This window comes from Saccostrea cucullata, unplaced genomic scaffold (assembly GCF_032062105.1).
Source record: "Saccostrea cucullata isolate Sc308-1 unplaced genomic scaffold, CSIRO_AGI_Scuc_v1 ctg13285, whole genome shotgun sequence".
In the NCBI taxonomy this organism is placed as follows: domain Eukaryota; kingdom Metazoa; phylum Mollusca; class Bivalvia; order Ostreida; family Ostreidae; genus Saccostrea; species Saccostrea cuccullata.
In genome coordinates this window covers 1-23,030 of record NW_026925630.1, presented here as the reverse complement: position 1 = coordinate 23,030, position 23,030 = coordinate 1, and the positions used below count along the sequence as shown (strand labels likewise).

At 32.3% G+C, this 23,030-nt stretch overlaps 1 protein-coding gene across 1 annotated transcript; it reads left to right on the top strand.

The window, feature by feature from the left end:
- Positions 1-285: 285 nt before the first annotated feature.
- LOC134269390 (neuroligin-4, Y-linked-like) lies at positions 286-23,024 on the top strand (the record flags this gene model as incomplete). Its single annotated transcript, XM_062751583.1, has 7 exons — positions 286-1,078; positions 5,842-6,003; positions 18,466-18,613; positions 18,745-18,930; positions 21,436-21,638; positions 22,746-22,890; positions 23,011-23,024. Coding segments are annotated over exons 1-7 (1,071 nt in total), but the record flags the coding sequence as incomplete, so codon positions are not given.
- Between the last annotated feature and the right edge of the window lie 6 nt (positions 23,025-23,030).

Below are 23,030 nucleotides of genomic sequence, written 5' to 3'. Positions count from 1 at the left end.
GTATCAACAATTAACCGAGTGACTGAGTTTAAGTAATTGCTGCAGAAAACAGTTTCTCACTAAAAAGATAAAAAAAAATATTTTTAAAAATGAATCTATATACATAACCGATATGCTCTCTCTCTCTCTCTCTCTTTCTCTCTCTCTCTCAGGAATTACCATCAAATAAATAACCCATTATTGGAATTCCTTAAAGCTGTTTCTATTGCTCAGTCGTATCATTCGGCAGGCGTACTTGCGAGTGATATATGAGAAGTTACGCGATAACTCTTTTTATTCATCTTTAAATACCAAGGTAGCAAAATTTACACTAATATTTACGCTACCCCGTATCATTAACCCCTGTCGCAGGCTTACTGCTCTTTGACATGAACTGCGGTGGCGTGCTGATTGCTCAAGCTGTTTGTTGCTAGTATTAATCCTCATGGCGCATAGTATAAAAATTCAATGAACAAAAATTGATCAAACCACGCGGAAGTTAAAACATAGATATCAGAGATGCCGAGTCGAGGATTTAGGATATTTCAATAAGAACTCGATCCGCCGCAACTTCATGCTGTCCTATTAGTGACAAAAATTTGTCAGAGGAAAAAGAATTGTGCATATTACGTTCGTGTTGCAAGTCAAGCACTTTTGGAGGGCTTCTTTACATTTTCTAATCAGTAGCAACCCATTTCCCGTCGTTCAAGATAAATACTACCGAAGGACCTGTTCTATCATCTATCTATTTTGTCATCTCAAGAGGTACCAAGAAAAATGAGAATTAAAGTGTGAAAACAAAAAGATGAAAACTGTTTCACTGGATTCGTAAAGTACTTGAATTCATCAAGAGTTTCCTTTTTCACCATTAGCGCTGGGAGAAAAAATGATAATCGTCTCAAATTTATTTCGAAACTTTGGTGTTTTTGTTTTCTTGATTTTCTGTGTCATTAGGAGCATCTGTCTCGAATATGTGACAAAATCCACAAAATATGGGAAAGTGCGAGGATCCGTGGAAACTGTATACTCAGGGAAAAAGATCGAGAGGTTTTTAGGAGTTCCCTATGCCTCTCCTCCTCTGAACGAATTGAGGTTTGAGGTAAGAATATATATTAAGTTTATGTAGTTTGTGATACTCAGTGAAATAAAGAAAGACAATTGACAAAATGACTATATAAAAATAATTGCTCCTATGGTAGATTGATGGAATATTTTCAAATATTGATAAAGAAGATGGGTGAACAAGGCGTGCAAAATGCCTATAATTCAGATATCTAAAAAATCAGGTCCAAAATTTGAACCAAGTATTTAACGTAAAGTTCTCATGCAGTAATGAAATTTTTGAAATTATGATATTTTACAAAACTTCTCTAAGAAAATAGTCTCGGAAAAAAATATTCTTTTATTTTAAAAAATAAAATGGTATTCGTCGGATTCGAAACCTAGCATTTACATATTGGTTTGAGTCTAACACGCAAACCACTGCGCTAAAGGTCCCGATGATTTGTGGCATTTAAATCATGTTTGTGATAGGATCCTTGACTTAATGGTCTTCAAGTATTTCCCGGAAACATGCGAATGTTTTGTTATAAAAGAGTACTTTTAAAGAATAGTGGGTCCTTGCTCCATTTTTTTTAACCAAAAAAGCACTTTTTGTGAAAATGTCTAGGTTGAATTACATAAAATGGAGCGAAGACCCATCATATCGAAAAAAATTTGTTAAAGTATGAGAAAATGGTCCTTTTTGTCCATTTCAGGGTGTGTATGCTTTTTCATGAGAAAATTTCAGTCTTTGTGAGATTTTTGTAAACTGTAGAAATTTTACTTAAAGTATACTTTAATGTTAGATGAAATATCAAAGAAAATGTTGATATATTTCACTTCATGTTTGTCGCACTATAGACATTTCGTCTGCCTTATTCACTTATCTCCTATGAATTTTGATTAGGTTAATATTTCTGGAAATTCTTCAAAACTCTTTACAATCGGGTAACCTTTGGGTACTTCTTCTGTAAAGACTCACGTGTTACTTTTATATTGCGTAGTATAGAGCTTCCTCAATATTTCTACACATTTTCAGCCCAAGATAGAAAAATAAACTCCGCAAATACATATTTGTATCATAATTTATTTTTGTGTATGCATCAGTTTATAGAGTTAAACCCTCCCCCACACTAAATGTATAAGTGTGAATATAATTATATATATACATATTAAACATTCATATTCACATAATATCACACGAGTAATACTTTCATTGTAAGGGAAGGACCTGTTTAACTCTATAAATATATACATCAAGTAATATAAAACCAATTTTTTGGTTTACATACATGTACAATTATCAAATAGATCAAGTATTAAAGTAATTTTATATATTATACTTTCATGTAAATTAGATGAATCTGATTGGTCGATAAACATTTGTTAAAAAACACTATTACCCGATGAATAATGAAGCCACGCCCCCAGCTAGCAACAGTCAACATTGCTTGACGACGGGTAATATTCCAAAAAATAGCGACTGCACAGAATTTATGCGCGGACGGTTCACTGTTACATGAAATTATATGAAACATTCAGTATAATATAATAAATATTGCATGTAGTTGAGTGTAACATTGCGCCTCGGTTGACAATGGTTTTCTTGGGGTGAAAATTTTCAATGTTACACTCAACTACATGCAATATTTATATAATACGTCTTGTCGGTTATTCACAGTATAGTAGTAATCGGCACATTTATAGAATTAATTTGTCCTTTGTCTTTTTTTAAACTTATGTCCCAAATTTTAAGAGCTTATGAGGTATTGTCCGGTTTTCTTTTTTAAATTCAATATACAAGCTAATAAGTATCTTAATTTTTTTCTTTCCGTATATACCCGGTAATATTTTCGTTTTGATAGAAAGTTTGTGGACGGGATAGATTCTGATTATTTAGGTTCGTCTTATATACAGTTAAATCTCCTTACCCCAAACTCAATGGGACCAAGAATAACTTTCAGATACAGTAAAACACGATTATAGCGAACACATTTGTTATGAACTGACATTTACAGCGAAGGGGTTTTCATTCCGCGTGACTTTAAAATCTATTTTAAACTCGATGAATATAACGAATTACGCATATAAGGAAGCAAAATCGTCCATATAGCAGACGCACGGACAGACAGTCAAACGCCGCGTAAACTAAAAGTGATCCCTAAGTGCCGCTCTGCTGGCAGCACAAATAATTACATAGTGGGATATTTTAGCGTATCAACGTCAGTTTTCGTTGACTAGCGCGTTATAAACGGCTACCCACAACTTTTAAATCTTGTGGCTCGTAGGGGAGGGGGTACCTCTGTGAAAATGTCTGTTTTGCGTTGTAGCGTATCAACGTAAAGTGCGAAACGAAATAGAAACGAAAAACGAACTTTAAATCTTGTCAAGGCTCTAAGCGAAACAAAACTATCAAAATGTTTGGGCTTTTTTCAGATTAAGGTACATGTACATAATTATATATGTGTACGTGCATATGGACTTTTTTTTTCTTCAAATAAAATTTATATAGTTCAAGCACTTGTTAATATAAAATTTAATTACCGGCTCCCTAGGGGCGTACTATGCATGATGTATAATTTCAATATGTGCAGTATTTTCCATATCTAACTCTTATTTTCAGTCCTTCTTTATCAAGATACAACATATCTATCAAAATTGTGTGAAAATGTCTGTTTTGCGTTGTAGAAAAGAGATGGTAACACTTATACCGTTCAAAATTAATTCAGTAATGTTCAGAGTTTGAACTACTTTTCCCCAATAAGAGATCAAAGATTTGTATGAAAATTAAATATTTTGTTTTGTAATCTGGACCCCACAAGATAACCACTATAACAAAAAATATTTCTTGGAGCAAGTCATTAAACAAAAGTGAACCTCTTTCATCGTTTTTATTGAGTTTCAGTGTGTTACTCTATTAATTTTATTGCTGATTAAAGGATCTTGAAATACGAAAACAAATTTCCGATTTTCAAGGGTAGGAAAGCTACAAAGAAAATTTGATGTAAATCATTAACAGCAAAAGCGATGTGAAATTGGTGCAATTTTGTAAGTAGCAAGTATTCGTTTGTTTCCAATGCCTGTTAACACAAAACTCATTAGAACTATAGTTCTCAATGTTTGCATACTTGCACTTGAAATAAACAAAAAGAAATGAATTAGGACAGAAATATTAATAAGAATCTTCTTTACTAAACAAAGCCTTGTAGTTTCTAAATAGAAATTTGCTAAAAAGTTTAATTGCTAGAAACCAAGGATAAAAATAAAATAGATTTTTTAAAAACAGAATTTGGCATCCCTAATACAGTAATCACTAAGATACAAATATTTGCTTATATCTTATCCCGATATTCCATAGTTGGGAAATAATTGAGGTAGATAATAGTGTTATATTAACCAGGGAAATAACAAGGACTCAATAACAATTTACTCATCACTTCGTTAGAGTTTAGAAAATTACATATCGACGCGTGAAAAATTGAACAAGAAAACTTATCATTAGCTTAGAACAGACATTTAGGAGTTCGTTAATTTTAACCTTGGGTAAAATTTTCAATATAAATGGCAACGATCAATTATTTCGGTTGACAAACTGCCCAGGAAGCCTATGATTTCCCGAATTCTTAGATTTTCAGTAGCTTTACTTTACAGTTTGCGCTCGATTTGATGGAAATGTACGACATCGTGATACTTCGAAATTTACTAGTATATAGTCTGGGACATTCTTCAGTAAAAAATGTGCTTAAAAGACTGAAAATGTTGATCTGTTTTTTGTTTTATTTAATGAAATTTTCTTTAAAGTAGATGGAATCTCTCTCTCTTTCTCTCTCTCTCTCTCTCTCTCTCTCTCTCTCTCTCTCTCTCTCTCTCTCTCTCTCTCGAGCATTTTCTTTCATCCTTAGATATTGCAAATATCAAGAAGCGAGGGCGGAAAAAAATCAAGGCTTATGAAAGCACACAGATTTTTGTTTATGATCTTAATAACTCTCAGTACATTTGTACTTACATCTCTTTAATTGCACTTTAAACTCTGACGAAAATTAAAGACACCTTAATTCTGGTGGAGTAATTTCAACCTTCTGAACAATGTCGAAAACTGTGTAAAATACTCTCACTCTCGCCAACAATTTAGATGATATTGGCAAACACACTGATTCGTTTGTTTATCTAGATATACCCTGACCTTACTTCCCCCATTTCTTTTGTAAATATTTTGCTTTGATGTGAATATTTTTTTACTGCCTCAAATAACTTCAATCCATCATCGTTGGTTTTTTTATGGAAAGGATGATATCGAAAACCTGAAAATCGATAGAATTTTATTGTCTATGAATTTAATTTTAGCCTTGAGTATTAAGAAAAAATAAAAAGGGAAACAATTATTGTCTATTTCTGGTTATCTTTAAGGCATCCCTTATTGAAAATTTAAACCCAGTATATTTTGGATTGATAGAACTGTTCATTTAGATTTATTAGATATTTTTAGACTCATATATTATTCTACCGCCAAAAGAAAGCCGACAAAATTGTCTTTCAGAAAAAGTATCATTTAGCCAATCATTAAAGGTTAATAATATTTCTTTTTGTAATATAATTCATCACGTTTCAATTAATATTCTAATTATTTTTACCGAAATACATGCATTTAAATATTTTTAAGTCTAAAATATTGATGGAAGTGAGTAATTCATATTAATTTTGCAAAACAAAACAAATAAACAAACAAAAACAGCTGAAGTCTCTAATATAAGCCGATTAAACTGCAGAAGTGTTCTTGCCTGACAGTGCACGGTCTTACACCAACGGCATGATGTTTTTCAGCACCCCGTACCCCCCGACCCCTGGGAGGATGTACTGGATGCCCTTGAGATCCCCCCTGCGTGTCCCCAACCCGGGGAGGGTGTGGCCTACATTGAATATCATGTACCAGACTTCAACTACACCAGCGAGGACTGTTTGTATCTAAATATTTATTCACCAAAAGTAAGTATGTGTATATATCATACAATGTATAAGGTGTTTCTACATGCTTTCTATTTATATGTAAATTCGGTTTATTTGGTTTCCGGGTCTCAGTAGATAACTTTAGTAGTGGTTATATGATTTAAAACAAAATCGCTTTTTTGTGTCAACAGTAACTGATTTGGTTAATCAGATTTAAAAATGAATGCAGATGATGCGAGGAATATTCACCTTGAAAGTCCATAAATAGGTTTTTTGTTCATTATTCTCTGAAAAGATTGATAAAATGCGACAATAAAAAGTCTTTATTGCACATTCTTATAGATAAGCCGTGAAAATACAGTGCTGAAACCTTAAACCGTACATTTGCAGGTCCTTTAGTAGGACAAAGCTTAAGGTGGCCGTTCGGTTAACACAAGATAGTACAAGACCTAGATAAGGATGCCCTTGGATTCTGATTCCTACCTGTAGTTTGTACTATCTAGTGTTATTTTACCATGCATTTCCATATAATACATTAAAATGCAATACAATATTAATCCACTAATATATGATCTATATTGTGATCCAAATTTTCTTCGTTCAGATCTATTCGTAAGGTATATCGATATGTTATACATGTATAAATCATATTTTGTTTCTTGAGAAATTATTCTTTTAAAGGCATATACGTAGTTCTTAAAACTATATACATGTACAACGAATTCTTACCGTAAAATATATTTGGATTTACATTTTATTATTATTTTGAGATATTTTTTATTTTATAAAAGTTTCCTTCTATTAAAAATCATTCAAAATATCCTCGGGGGGGGGGGGTAAATAACCTCAGAAATACGTCAAAACAGGTTACTAGTATTTGACTTATTTATTTGGATATCGTCAGTTAATGAATTGCAGCAACTGCACGAGCCACGCATGATAACCAGAGCGAACAGGTGCGACAGACAACCTTTGTATTCAGTTGCAAAAATTTTAAGAAATATATATATGCTTTGGGGGACCTACATTTGAAAAAAAAAAGATTCAGAAATATACGCAGAATGGCAAATATGGAAACATCTGCATTGCAATACTGATTTGACTTGTTGGTTTGTTACGACCTTATATGAACTTGGGCGTATATAAAATGAAACTGCACCTCTAAAACTATAATCCAAGCTTAATACAAAATATATTTATTTCTGATACTTTTATCAACGTATTTCGAGATTTTAAAAGATGGCACTAGAAAAAAAATTAAGTAATTTCATAATAAATTATAAAAGCTTCACGTTGATTCTGCATTACGCACACGAGTATCTATAACTATTATTAAGCATCGTTGCTACATATAGAAAATATTTCATGATTAGCCCTTTTATAAAGGTAAATGAACTTTTCTTCGGCTTACATTTCCCATATGTCAATTTTTCTGGAAAATCTTATTTAAAAAAATCGGAGAGTATTACCAGTCATTTTTATATTATTACAAGAATTCATTGTTATATATATAAGTAAAAAAAATCTGTGATTAACACGTGTACGTGTAAAGTATGTATGACCTTTGTCAGTTCAAAAGTTTTTTTTTTAATTTATTGGGGTTTATCTTAATTGATAGGAATCAGAGTAAAGTACATGTACAATATATATAGCTTGATTATTTTAAGCCGATATACACGTATTTAAGTCAGTGAGTTTAAAGTAATATGAACATCAGAAATTTATTAACATTATTTTTTTCTGTCATTGAAATAGTTATTTACAATTTTGCAACAAAAAATTCTGACATCAAAGTTGCAGCTCATATTGCTAGGGTTTATATACTGTACGTGTACATTATTTGGCGTATTCAAAATTTAGCGCAATAAGTTAATTGTTGGTCTAATCATGACTTTGCATGTCTATGTCGTTTTTGGTTCTTAGCGATATTCATGAATTAGTCCATTATTGTCTGTGCTAAAGCCGCTATAAATGAGGCCCGCTTTAAATGCATGTAGCAGGGGTCTAAAAATTTTGGATGAGCGAGAAGGGAAGAGTTCTCCACTGAAAAGAGATTCAAACTCGGATGGAATTTTTTTTTGTAATTCCTCATATTAATCATTAACATGCCAAAAGGGATATACATGTCGACAGTGATATGGCATTCTCTCTCTCTTTCTCTAAAACCCCATTTCTTTTCTGTACTTTTCAATCAAATACTTCCGTTCTTCTTGATGCCTCTTTGTGTGTGAGATCGAGTTCCCATAGTGCAAACTGTATTTCCAACATTGCATAATTCAGTAATACATATCGTGCCTTTTCGAGATGGGAGCATTCAACTCCTTTGAAAATACAAGCAAGTGTATGGTTACAAAACACACAACCTTAGAGCTCAAGTGTAGCTACAATGATACGTCTGAAATCATTATCTCGTCTATTAAAGTAAAGTAAATGTAATAAGATCTAAAGAAAACACTTAGGTACAGTTCGATCGTTTAGAGAGTCCTCTTTAACCCAGAGACAGTGATCTAAGGACGCGAACAATAAAAGACGAGGGGTACCGAGTGTCGTAATACAACACCGCCATGTCAAAGTGTTTTTAAAAGTCGTTCAACTTCTTTTATGGATAAATGAATGACGGGGTGACTGGGGTAGTAATTGTCAGTTTAACTCGTTTACTTTATCTTTTAGACGATAGATGTTAAGTTATTTAGATGGCGCTCCGTTTAGTATGTATTTTTTGTAACAAAGTAAGAACAACGGAAATGAGGCGTTATTGTAAAAACGGTCGAGACACATAAAATTCGAACAATCAATTCATCTTGACACGGTTTTTCTCTCTACAATTTTCTTATTAGGCCTCTACTTCTGCTTATCGAATTTCTTTTTTCTCGTCTTATATGAAACAGTGCTTAAGTACTATATGGGTCGACAGTATTTGTTTTGTCGCTTTGTGTATGTTTGTCCATTCGAACAGTCTTGTACATTAAAATATTGCTGATAACACCTTAAAAAAGAAGCATTAAAATATTGCTGATAACACCTAAAAAATGCATTAAAATATTGCTGAAAACACCTTAAAAATCGTGAAAGATCGACGGGATTATATTTTTTGGCTACCTCAAGGCTACTAGAACTGTCACATAACACTTAGTTTGAATATTTTGCTATAAGAGAGAAAGAGATGTGTTTGGGAAACACTGATGTGGTAGCTTTTAAGGAAAGTTGAAGTTTCTCAATTCCAAATCAAACTTAAAGGTCAAAGAATGAAATTTTTTTTATCTACTTGTTCTCGTTGAATATACTTATGGAATATGAAAGCCTAAACACTAACCATTAAAATGTTATGACCAAACTTCAAACTTAAAGTTTTAAATGTAGATCAATCTCTAAGGCCAAACGGTCAAATGAAAAGTATCCAGGGGAAGGCCTTTTTATAAGAAATACATATGTGAAATATTAGAGCCCTTACACGTGAAGTATGAAACCCATAGCACCACTTGTTAATAAGTCTTGGACAAGGTTAAAGTTTGCAAGTGAGTCAAATTCCAGGATCCAAGTCAAGAGGTGCACATAAGAAATGCACATGTGTTTTTAATGCCCCCTTAATCGAAGATTCGGGGGTATATAGTTTTTGTCGTGTCCGTCCATCTGCCTGCCTGTTTGTCCACAAGAGCTTTAACCTTGTCCATAACTTTTGATTTAGTGAAGCTATGACTTTCATATTTTACATGTGTATTACTTGTGACAAGACCTTTCTTTGTTTAGAGGAGTTTGACCCACTTTTCCACAAAAATTCCAAACTTTTACTTGAGACACAACTTTTACACTCTTAAAAAAGTTTTACTTAGTAGTCATTTTTTACTTGAAATAACAAAGATAAGTAATAGATAATTACTAAGCATTTACTTAATATTTAAAATCAATTACAAATATATGTCAATTACTAGATTCAAATGTTTTACTTGATTTTTGTATTTTAAAGAATTGTTTTACTTACACACTAAAAAGTTTTACTTAGTAATATATATTTACTTAAATTTGTGTATATAAGTAATAACATTACTTGGTCTTTACTTACATTTTACCATTATTTACTATATAATTAATATTTTAATGCCCCCGTAAACGAAGTTTCGGGGGTATATAGTTTTTGTCGTGTCCGTCTGTCTGTCTAGCTGTCTCTCTGTTTATCCGCAGAAACTTTAACATTGCCCATAACTTTTGATTTAGCGGAGCAATGACTTTCATATTTCACACGTGTATTCCTTGTGACAAGACCTTTCTTTGAGTATCACCAAATTTGAACCTTGAAGTTTGACTCACTTATACACAAAAAATCCAAACTTATTCTTCATCCAAATCTTTTGAACAGTAAATACCAGGACATTTATACTTCACATATATATTTTTTGTTGAAAGAAATTTCATTGAATACCAACAACTATGAACAACTTTTGACCTTGACCTTGGAGATTTTCATCCTTGTGAAAAAAACCCTTTAACCTTGGCATAACTTTTGAACGGTAAGAAATAGTACTTTCATACTTACATATATGTAATCATTTTGAGAAGACCATTCATAGGATACCAAGAACTTTGACCCTTTGACCTTGGAGTTTGACCCACTTTTAAAAAGCAAACCTTGACTGTAACTTTAAAAGGATTAGGGTTAGTACATTCATACTTTACATAGTTCATCCTTGTGACAAGACCTTTCTGTGGGCACCACCAAATCTGTCCCTTTGTCCTTGACCTTGGAGTTTGACCTACATTTCAAAATTGATAACCTTGACCATAACTTCTGAAGGGTTGAGGCAAGTGTTTCCATATTTCACATATGTATTTTTTGTGACAGGACCTATCATTAGATACCAATATCCTTGACCTTTTGACCTTGGAGATATCAAGAAATACCAATAATTTAAATTTGCATATAAGAAAAGTTTAACCTTTGCTATGTTGCCATACGGGGGCTTGTTTCACAAACACATCTTGTTTAAATTGTATTTAATTGATTTACTTAAAACAAAAATTTATTTACTAAATCAAGGAGAATTCAGAGCAGTAATTACTTAAATATGGTAGTCTATTCACTATCGAGATTGAATTCTTGAAATGTAAAATAGAATTTTGGCTTCCATATTAATCTGTGAGGAGGACTTATCTTTCTTCTAAATATTCCTTCATGTGAAAAAAAAGTCACACTAATAAAAATGCGATATTAAGTACTTGAAACGTTTAACCATTTTTAAAATGGTCCTGAAAAAGATACAACTTATTCAATTTTTAAGGCTTTCGAAGTTGGAATCAAATGTTTTATTGCTATATATAATAAAACAATTACAAAGAAATCGGCGAAAGAAATTGAAAGTATAATAATATTGTTTCCATCCTAAATAGATTTCTTCTATTAAACTATTCAGAGGGCCCAATTAGGTATCTCTGAAAAAGCTATCTGTGAGTAGTACTCACATGTCAGAGGGTCAATACCTTGCAGTGTATCTAGTAAATAATGTCGATTTTAGTAAATATGATAAGTATTTCATTTACTTAGTATTCTTTTGAGTAATAATATTCTAGATTTTAATTACAGAATTACATTTACTTAGTAATAATTCATAAAATTTAGTAAATAGAAAGCATATTATCTCTAAATTAAGTAATAATAATTTAACAAAAATGAGTAGTTCATTTACTAACTTAAAGTAATATAATTCCTATAGTTTAAGTAATTCTATTGATACTTAGTAAATCATTTTATAAGTAAATGAATTCATCCTTATTACTAATTATGTTTACAATTACTAACCATGATAGTCATTTACTTGCTATTCTGACTAAATGGATTACTAATAATTACTAGTTTTTCTTAATCTAATATCTTATTTTAAAAACAACAAGTAAAACTTTTTTTAGAGTGTGAACGGTAGATACCAGGACTTTCATATTTCACATATGTATTCTTCGTAGCAAATTCCATTGGATAGCAACAACTTTGACATTTTTACCTTGACCTTGGAGATTTCTGTACTCATGAAAAAACTTTAACCTTGACCATAACTTTTGAACGGTAATGTCTAGGTATTTCATACTTCACATATGTAATCCTTGTGAGAAGACTTTTAACTGGATACCAAAAACTTTGGCCTTGACCTTGGAATTTGACCTACTTTTAAAAAACATATCTTAACTATAACTTTTGAAGGGCTAGGGTTTTAATACTTCACATATTTAATCCTTGTGACAAGACCTTTCATGGATATCAAGAACTTTGATTCTTTGACTTTGGAGTTTGTCCAACTTATTAAAAACTTTAACTATGGCCATAACTTTTGAACGGTAAGGTCTAGGGCTTTCATACTTGACATATGTAATACTTGTGAGAAGACCTTTCATTGGATAGTTACAACTTTGACCCTTTGGCCTTGACCTTAGAGTTTGACCTACTTTTAAAAAACAAACTTAACTATAATTTTGAAGGGTTAGGGCACTCATACTTCACATATTTAATCCTTGTGACAATTCCTTTCATTAGATATCAAATCTTTGACCCTTTGACCTTGGAGTTTGACCTACAGTTTAAAAACTTTAACATTGGCCATAACTTTTGAACAATAAGGTCCAGGGCTATCATGCTTCACATAAGTAATCCTTGTGAGAAGAAATTTTATTTGGATACCAACAACTTCAACTCTTTGGCCTTGGAGTTTGACCTACTTTTATAAAACAAACTTAACTATAACTTTGAAGGGCATTCATACTCCACATATTTAATCTCTATGACAAGACCTTTCATTACATATCAAGAACTTTGACCCTTGACCTTGGAGGTTGACGTACTTTTAAAAAACTTTAACCTTGGCCATGACTTATCAACGCTTAGGGCTAGGGCTTTCATACTTCGCATATGTAATACTTGTGACAAGACCTTTCTTTTGAAACTAACAACTTTGACCTTTTGGCCTTGACCCTGGACTTTGACCTACTTTTACAAACTTTAACATCGGCCACAACGTTTGAACTTTTAGGGCTAAGGTTTTCATACTTCACATATCTAATACTTGTGACAAGACCTTTCTTTTGAAACCAACAACTTTGACCTTTACCCTGGAGTTGGATCAACCTCTCAAAAACTTATAACTGTTGAACAGGTGGTACTAGGGCTTCCATATTTCACAATCGTTTTTCTTGTGAGAAGACCCTACTTTGGGTACTAATATATTTAATATGCATTTAAGAAAAGTTTAATCTATATGGGGGCATCAGTGTTTCACAAACACATTTTGTTTAAAATATAAAAAGCCTTATCTCTAATGATTGAAAAGTTATGGACAATGTTAAAGTTTTTCGAAAGGAAGATTTACTACACGAGTGCATGTCTGTAGCTATGGTATTACATAGTTTAGTAGAATTCATAATCATGGATCATTATTATTACAATTAAGACTATTATGTATAGAATATTTTTTGGATATATTAAAGGTACAAACTTTACTTCCGTAATAGTCTCGATGAAACTTACATAACATGTTCATGTGTGGGCTTGACCACTCGGTATACATTCGGTGCTTAGACATAAGGCCTGACATTACAATAGCCATAAAAGTGCAGGGCTGATACGGATTCTTAGCAAACACCTTAGAGCTAATACTTAAAAAGAGTACTTATGACATTTTTTCTATGCATTTGTTTACATTTATTTGTATTGTATAATTTTTCATTTGAATTGTATCATTATATATTCTACAATTTTCCAACTGTAGATATTTTCCGCTTGCATCGTATAAGTTTCCATTTGTATTCTATTATTACTTTAAGTTTTTCAGCTGTATTTAATATTATAAAATTTTTCATCTGAATTGTTTTTCAATGTAATTTCTTTTTGTATATTTTTGATTTGTGTAATTTTTAATTCTCTTTTTATTCTATTTGAAAAACAAAACAATGCAAATGCAAAATTACTGAATGCAATGAAAAATTATGGAGTTTAAAAGATGATTGTGTTTGTAAAACACTGATGCCCCCGTATAGCAGCTTACGGCAAGTGTTTAATTCACTAAAAAAAGAATGTCAAAGGTGAAGGTCATAAGCTCAAAAGTGTTGGTACCCAAAGAAAGGTTTTGTTACAAGGAGTACACCTTTAAAATATGAAAACTAAACCCTAATTCTAACTGTTCAAAAGTTATAATAAATACACATGTTAAGTATGAAAGCCCTTGCTCCAACTGTTCAAGTCCTGGCTCCAACTGTTCAAGTCGCCCGCGCTGTAGGCAGTGGAGACCGGTCCTTCGGATAAGAACGTATTACCGAAGGTCCCGTGTCATAGTAAGTGCAGGCACGAAAAAGACCATTCAATGCTCAATGACCCTAAGTGCCGAGGACAAAATTTGTAGCTCTCCACGGCAAATGGTGGCGTCTCCATATGAGTAAAAAATTCTCGAGAGAGACGTTAAAAAACATACAATCAATCAACCAACTGTTCAAAAGTTATGGCCAAGGTTAAAGTGTGATATTTTTTTGTGGTAAAAGTAGGTCAAACTCCAAGGTAAAGAGGGCAAATTTGTTAGTACCCAAAGAAAAGTCTTGTCACAAAGAATACACCTGTGAAATATGAAAGCCATAGCCCCACCCACTCAATAGTTAATGGGCTAGGTTAAAGTTGACAACAGACAGAAAACAGACAGACAGACAGGACAAAAACAATATACCCCCGCGATCCCGGGGCATAAAAATTGAAAATTATACAATACAAATGGATAATTAATATTGTAGAATATAAGTGAAAAATCAAGCAATGATAAATTGTATTTCTCATTTGTAATAATATGATAATTACGAATAGAAAAATAGAGAATACGAATGGAACAAATAAAGAAAATGATTGAATACAAATAAATCATACATAGCCATTTTACAAGTATTCAAAAATCATTCTTTTACTCCAAGGTAAAGAGGGCAAATTTGGTGGTACCCAAAGAAAAGTCTTGTCACAAGGAATAAACCTTTGAAATAAGAATGTCATAGCTTCATTCACTCAATAGTTATAGTGTATGTAAATGTTGACAACAGACAGACAGACAGACAGGACAAAAACAATATACCCCCGCGATCTCGGGGCATATAAAAATTGAAAATTATACAATACAAATGGATAGTTAATATAGTAGAATATAGATGAAAAATCAAGCAATGATAAATTTTATTTTTCATTTGTAATAATATGATAATTACAAATAGAAAAATAGAGAATACGAATGGAAAAAATAAAGAAAATGATTGAATACAAATAAATCATACATAGCCATTTCACAAGTATTCAAAAATCATTCTTTATTCGTCTTGGAATTTATTAAAATTTCAGGAGAATCATGCGTCATTCTCAATTAAGTCATAACTACAGGTACTGATATTCGGCTATTTCCGGACATTTTTGTCGTGAAAAGACTAACATTTTAAAGCCACCGAATGCGTCATCTTCATTAAAAATTTTGTTTCGCCTGACTTCTTCCTGTCTCATCATTCTGAAACATGTCGCTTTTCTTGCTTCCGGTTCCTGTTTTTGTTTTCCGCAAATAATTAACATACACTCCTTTTTTTATCAAATCTACTCACATCTTCCTACTTCTGAATTGTAATTTATTTAATTATAGCTGTAATAATTATAATGTCTAACAATTGATGTTTTATAACATCGTAGAAAGTTACAGGATGGGGCAATTGTATAACGGGGTTCTTTTTCACATTTACCTTAAATTTTACCAGAATTCGAAAACATTTCATTTAGCATATATATGTTCAACACAAAGGTTTGAATTTAAGGTGAAAAAATGGATAGAAAAACTAATAATCTTAAAAAAAAAAACAACAACTCCCAATAAGAGGTCAATAATAAACAAAGCACAACTGAGTCAAAATTATTTAAAAGCGCAACTGAGTCAAAATTATTTAAAACATGTAAATAAAAAAAGCCTATAGGCGTATGTACGCATCAATTTTAGTGCATAAATTGAAGAATTGTAATAGAAAGTGAATGTATTGGGGTAAGATATTCAAATTCCATCCTTGTTTTCCAGAAGTGCTTATATTTTTATTATGTAATTTAAATTGAGTTTCACTTACTAGAATATACTTAATTAAAATATGGCAGACTTCGGTCTTCTAATTTTTTATAATAAAGATTTTTGGCCATACATTGAATAACTATGTCTCCTACCTAGCCCTGCAAACAATGATTTTGGTTAAAATTGACTCAGTGGTTATGATCATAAAGTAGTTGAAAAATGTGAAAAATTTACAGACGACACACAAACAGATGGAGGTACAGAAGATATTAGAGAAAAAAACTCACTTGAACCTTGGCTCGGGTGACCACCTGAAAGGTAAACCCATATACTTAAACGCAGTAAACTTTCTTGTTATATCACACATTAAATTTCATATATTAATCATCTGCAAGATACCAAGGCCATTAGAACGAGCAACATTTGTCTAATGTTCAAAATCTGAAGGATATACCTGTTATTTGTTTATTTGACATTTCTCACAATTTACTGCCTGATAATGCTCTCCATCAGAAAATGTTTTATAAAGACTTTTAGTGCGCCTAACTCCAAACCTTCTGATTGAATTTAAGCAATCGTACACAACTGAAATGTTAATGCATAATAACTATTGCTTGCACTTTTTGAATGTGCGTACATCAATTGAATTTATGAGAGAGATAATTAATTAAAAGCATGCATGAATATTGTTATTTTTCTAGCTCATCAAATGTGCATCGTTTCATTTGGTAGAATTGTTGATCACTTAATTAATTAAAATTTACAGTCAATGTCGAAATTCAAATCTAAAATAAGTAATAAAAAATCTAGATCTGCTTTTTTGATTACGGTAACAGAAGACTTAATGTTCTTCAAACCAGACTACGACATAATTGTGTATTAAATAACGACCTTTATAGATGCAATTTAATATCAAGTCCTTTGTGCACGTGTGGTAAAGTTGAGGACACATACCATTATTTTTTCGTATGTCCAAAGTATGTGAACGCCAGAAATGAATTTTTAAATAAATTTTTACAATTTGATAAAATCCACATAAATACACATGTCTTATTATGGGGGGTTGAATCACTGAGTGCTGCAGAGAATGAACAAACATTTATTAAGCATTCTGGTATAATTACTGTTATTTATATGATTTTGTTCAACTTTTATATATTTATACATAATTATGCAAAATGCATCAAATGTACCTTTATATAGCATGTTTCATATCAATGTGTAATTTACATGTATATTATAAGTATGATCACTTGTAATTATATTACAATAAAATATGTTCAAACCAATTAAAACTATGTAAAGAATGGTCTTGTATATGAATGTCCCGATTAGGCGATTTGCAAATTTAAATGAAAACATCGAGTTAGGCACAAAGCACAAAACACTGTCGCACAAGCGCACAACACGCCGTCACGTTTCAACAACTTTACGAAAGACGCCATCGCGCTAACACACAACACGTCGTTATGCTAAAACAGAACACGCCGCCGCTCTATTAACATAGCATATCATGTCAAATCAAGATAACATCATCAAGTCATGTTAAATTTCTGTTTTGTGTGTTTATATCTTGTCCAGTCAATGGCAATAGTGCGATAGCTATTTTATTATGATGCAAGATAATATGACGGTCAAGATGTTATCGCAACAAACGTGATATCCACTGGACAAAATATAAAGTGGGTTTGTGGCCAGAAAGTTATCATGACTTGACGTGTTGTGTGTACATGGTATGCTATGTTAACAAAAAGTTTTGTGGATGGCATAAATATACCACCATATAAAACAGAACACGCCGCCCTAACACACGATACATTGTGTAAAGTAACATTATAGCATGTTATGATGTTTTGTGTGTTTGCGTAACGGCGTGTGCGTAAAGTCGCTTTAATATGACGGCGTGTTATGCGTAGCTCCACGGCGTGTTGTGGAAAGTGGCGTTAGCGTGACGACGTGTTGTGTGTAAGAGCAACGTTGGTTTTGTAAAGTTGTGTAAGCGTGATGGCGTGTTGTGTGCTAAATGATCGAGTGAATGATATAATTATGCCAATCAGCAGACGCATTGGTCTAATCAATCGAACTAATGCGCAATTACTAAACTCTAGATTTCAAAATTGCAGTTGGCTGAAGAGTTGTCCTACTCCGTTGAAATATTGTGCGAATCGATGCCATTGCTTAAGTCGTTTGAAGAAAACATCAGTTCAAATTATTGCTGGCAATTCCACAATTTAATTTATTATATCAGCCATTACATGAATGTGTGCAATACTAGTAACTTACAATTTAAGATAAAATACTAAAACTATTGAAAGAGAACGTAAATTTAATTGGTGTGTGCATCAAATAAATTGATGATATGTTTCAAATAAACAATTAAAACAGTAAAAATTATTTGACTTTAACTTAATACGCGCTTTGAAGTTATCATACTTAATGATAATATATTTACTTTCAGAGTTCTAACAAGAGTAAAAAATACCCAGTTTTATTTTTCGTTCATGGTGGCTCCTACTTCAATGGAATGGGTGCTATGTTCGAGGGAACCACACTCTCAGCTTCTGATATCGTGGTTGTAACCATCAATTATAGACTAGGTCCACTAGGTAAGTTTCCCCCCTTATAGACCTAAATGATAAATTTAGAGTAAGGCTGAAAATGTCAAAGACACAATAATGACCTTTTTGAAAAAATAAAATAAAATTCTTTCTTACTTAACTTTTTTCTGTCATTAAAGGGTTTTTGGCATCTGGGGATCCGGAAATTGCAGGGAATTATGGGATGATGGATATGATAGCTGCCCTATGGTGGGTCCACAAAAATATTGAAGTCTTTAATGGTGACCCAAACCAGGTGACCCTGATGGGTCATAGCGCAGGAGGATGCAGTGTAGGATTTCTTATGATGTCGCCTTTAACGAATGGTAAAAAATTATTTTGTTACTTCTATTTTTTTTAAATGAAAGATAGGTGTGTCAGTTTGATATTTCATTAGAGACAGGATAGAATAAGACCCTCTTTCTGTTCCTGGTATTGGATTTTTTTGCACAATGTATCAGTTTTTATTTAACACTTTTACATGTTTAACAAAGTTTTACTCTGTTTTATTATTTTTTAATCAAACAAGACTGGGCCAAACTTCGCATTTACCATACCTTGTCCCTTGAACGTAGAAAAGGTTCTTATTAAGTTGAGCACATGTATATTTTGATAATTATTTTGGCAATAAGTGGAATATTTAGGTTCTAACTAAAGAAATAGCCAGGTAATGTCCTTTTCATTTCTGTGTGTGTGGCTTAGTAAATAACGGAAGTGATGCAATTTGCATTGGGTCGAATATTGCCTTAATTTATAGACATGTATGCTCTTTAGCAAGGGGATGCTTCGCTTTTTGGTGCCTTAATTTGTAATAATGAAAAACTCCCACGTCATGCACGCAGTCTGTTCTATACATTCATACATTATTACACGATTAATTTTAGGGTTCCTTCTTTACAATCTGATTCAAATTTTATATTTCTAGAGCTTTGGATGAAAATATATTAAATATGCTTAAAATATGTTTAAATCAAATTTCAGCTTTCTCATGCAGCGATCGCTTTCTCATATGACGAAACACACTGTTGATTTAATCGACCTCATATCATGATGTGTTCATAATAATCCTTTGAAAAATATCATAACCGATAAAGAAAACACATCTATCTTTTCCTGTCGATTTATTCCCGCTGTTCTCAGCGTTTCCGAAAGCCGTTAAATCTGATTTAGAAGTGTCACAATTATCGTTATCGCCGTTATGTTTGAAAATAAATGTTGGTGCCCTTGCGATTTTAAAATTTTATACCTATGCCATTTTGATAGGTGTCATAATAATGTCGGTAGCATGTTTCTGTCAAAAGTAGGTGATATCTTGATGTAAATAGGTGAACTTGAAGGATTTTGTACTTGTGTTCAAACACTTCACGTTTTAAGTATAGCAGAAATGAATTAATATCCCTGATCCCTTCGAACATAAGTATCATAAACTTAAACCTTGTAAAAATGTTTTCCTTTGGTATATTGTTGATTCTTGAATTCATGCAGAGTTGATTTTTTTTAAATTTGGTTTATCTGAATATCGTGAACATAAGTAAAGCAAGCATGGCCTACGTAATGGCACAAATAAGGGAAAGAGTGTTTTGTTTTTTGAAAGTGTAAGAAATTACTGCGCATGTAGCTAGGGAAAAATTAAATTTATTCCCGATGTTACTGTATCAATAATTGCAAATCAAAGTAAAGTACAAAAGTTCCTGGACTTGTCATGATAAATTTACATGAAGCTGTTAGTGGCTAGTGAACCAATTGAGTTCCTTTCTACGCCATACATGTGAGCGAATGGTTGTGATAATTTTGCCAGATGCTCCGCATGGAATCAACTGTGATCGATCACAAAAAATGGTAATCATCTAATTAAATAAGAGGATTTGACCCGAAGAATTGAAAATCATAAAGCATTTTGATTCCATGAGGTTTTTGAGGTCTTTAAATAATTAGGTTGACTGTTTTTAAGACAGAAACTCTTAGTGGAATTGATTTATTATTGTTGCCTTTCAAAAAAAAATGTTAAATTTAAAGATATTTATTTTTGTGTGTGTGTGTGTGTGTGTGTGTGTGTGTGTGTGTGTGTGTGTTTCAATTATGATTTACATCATCACATGATGCATTTGTTTTGTATATGTGTAAACAATAGCTGTGAATAATAAATCTTTTAAAATCCTTATTGATTTTTAATGGATTTTATTTGACGAAAAAAATTGTCCGGATTGTATAGGCGTCACTGTTAGAAAAAAAAAGTCTTATTAAAAACTAAGATGCCTAAAATAAAGCGAGGATTTAGTAATAAAACACCCATTTATAAGATGCATAGCTATATGTAAGCAAAATTGTAATGACGTATAGATACGCATTGTTTAGCAATTGCAGACACGACTTTCTCCTATTATATCATGAAGTCGCATCTTGAGTTTGTCTGTTCATCCAAAAGCTTTTTAGATTAATTAATGTAAATATGTGATAATTAAATTGTTTATGTATTAACATCAATATAACATTTACCACAACAGCCAGGTGTTTCATCTGGTGCAGATCATGAGTTTGCCAAAAAAGGAGGGGGGGGGGTTAAATTAAAGCGATTATTTGAACCCAGTAAAACCATCTTATAGCGAACCCGCTTATAGTTAATTAAAGCGAAGTGATTTTCATCTGTCTTGGGTTTCTAACATTCGAATGTGAAACTATTGGATATCTAATGAATTACGTTTATAACGTTGATGACGCAATATCGCCCGTCCCTGGCACTTTTTTATAAGCATGTTTTACTCTATATAACTTTAGTTACTTAATTTGTTTAATATAGAAGATATTTTAAAATTTAAATATGCATTTTGTAGGTTTGTTCCGGAGAGCTATAGTACAGAGTGGATCACCCCTAGCACACTGGAGTTACTCCGAAAAAGTGACGGCTCCGAACATCCATTTTAAAATTTTTGTTTCGTCCATCGGTTGTCTGCGGAACAGTTCTAGACTCATTAAAGAGTGTCTTCAAAAAATACCCACAGACGTCATGCTTAAGCATATTTCATATAAATATGTGGTAGGTTTTATTGCATCCTTTTAATATATGCAGGGTTTCAGTGACTAACTTTAAATATTCCTGTACGTTCTATTGACAGAACTTTTTTTTTTTTACATTGAATATGGAATGATGCATGCAACTTTCAAACAAATAAAAATACAGGTTCAATTTATACTTAATTTACAATAAATGTCAAACCTTATGTCAAATCTAAATTAAATGATTTCAACCAATATTTTCAAAAAGAGAATATGATTCCACGTAAGAAACACGAATCTTTATTTAAATAAATTTTCTATATAACTCTCTTCATATTTAGTTTTATGACAATATGATAGAACTTCTTCTTATTTCATTGTGTATGCAACTTAAAAAAAGAAAAGAAAAATATAGATTTAATTAAACTCAATTTACAATAAATGTCAGAACTAATGTCAAATCTAAATTTAATGATTTCGACCAAAATTTTTAATAAGAGAATATGATTCCAAGGAAGAAACACGAAAATATTTTAATAAATTTTCCATATGACTCCCTCCCGATTTATTCAAAGTACCTACTTGTATTTCACTTTGAGATTGAAATAAACTGTATTATTTCAAAAAGAGAGAGAGGGGTTTCATATTTCTCGATAATACTTTCAGTCATTAAACTTACAAAAAAAGTTAAAAGAAGGGTCCTACACTCGCATATTTTATGCCCCACCATGAAATGATCGGGATATACTTATCTGATGCATAGAGTAACCTATGGAATCCGGTTAGACTCACACAGATCATTAAATAGTTGAAGGCACAATAATGCGATGATGATGCATCGATGTTTCGATGACAATGTTGCGATGGCGCGACAATGCGCTGACGATGCTGCGGTAGCACAATGGAGCGACAGCGAACATCGCTATCGCTTAAAACCATCGCGACAATGTACAGCCTGTAATTGCGCTATTGTGTCATCGATATCGCCCTATCATGCAATCGCATGATTGTCATCTCATTGCCACACCGTCATCGCATTCTTGTGAAATAATTAGTAATCCTTTTCGAACATTAAAGAACGGAACGCTTGAATATTTAGAAAGACAGGACTGTGAGGCATGATATGCTCATATTTGCTTTCTTTCAGACGTCTCCGTCACTCACTCCTCAATTCCGTCCTGTTGTGGATGGATACATTATCCCGGATACACCAGAGAGATTAATAAAGACCGGGATCTTCCGAGTGGAGAGTGTCATGACTGGTGCCACTGAAGACGAAGGACTAAATGCAGGTACTCTGGCAAAACTAAGTCACGTAAATCAAATTTTCGCGCGCATACTGCCTCGTATAATAACGCAAAAATAAAGTTCTCGCTAATAAAAAGCAATTTATAGTATTCATTTTGTTTTAGCGGTGCCCCTCGTAGGGTTA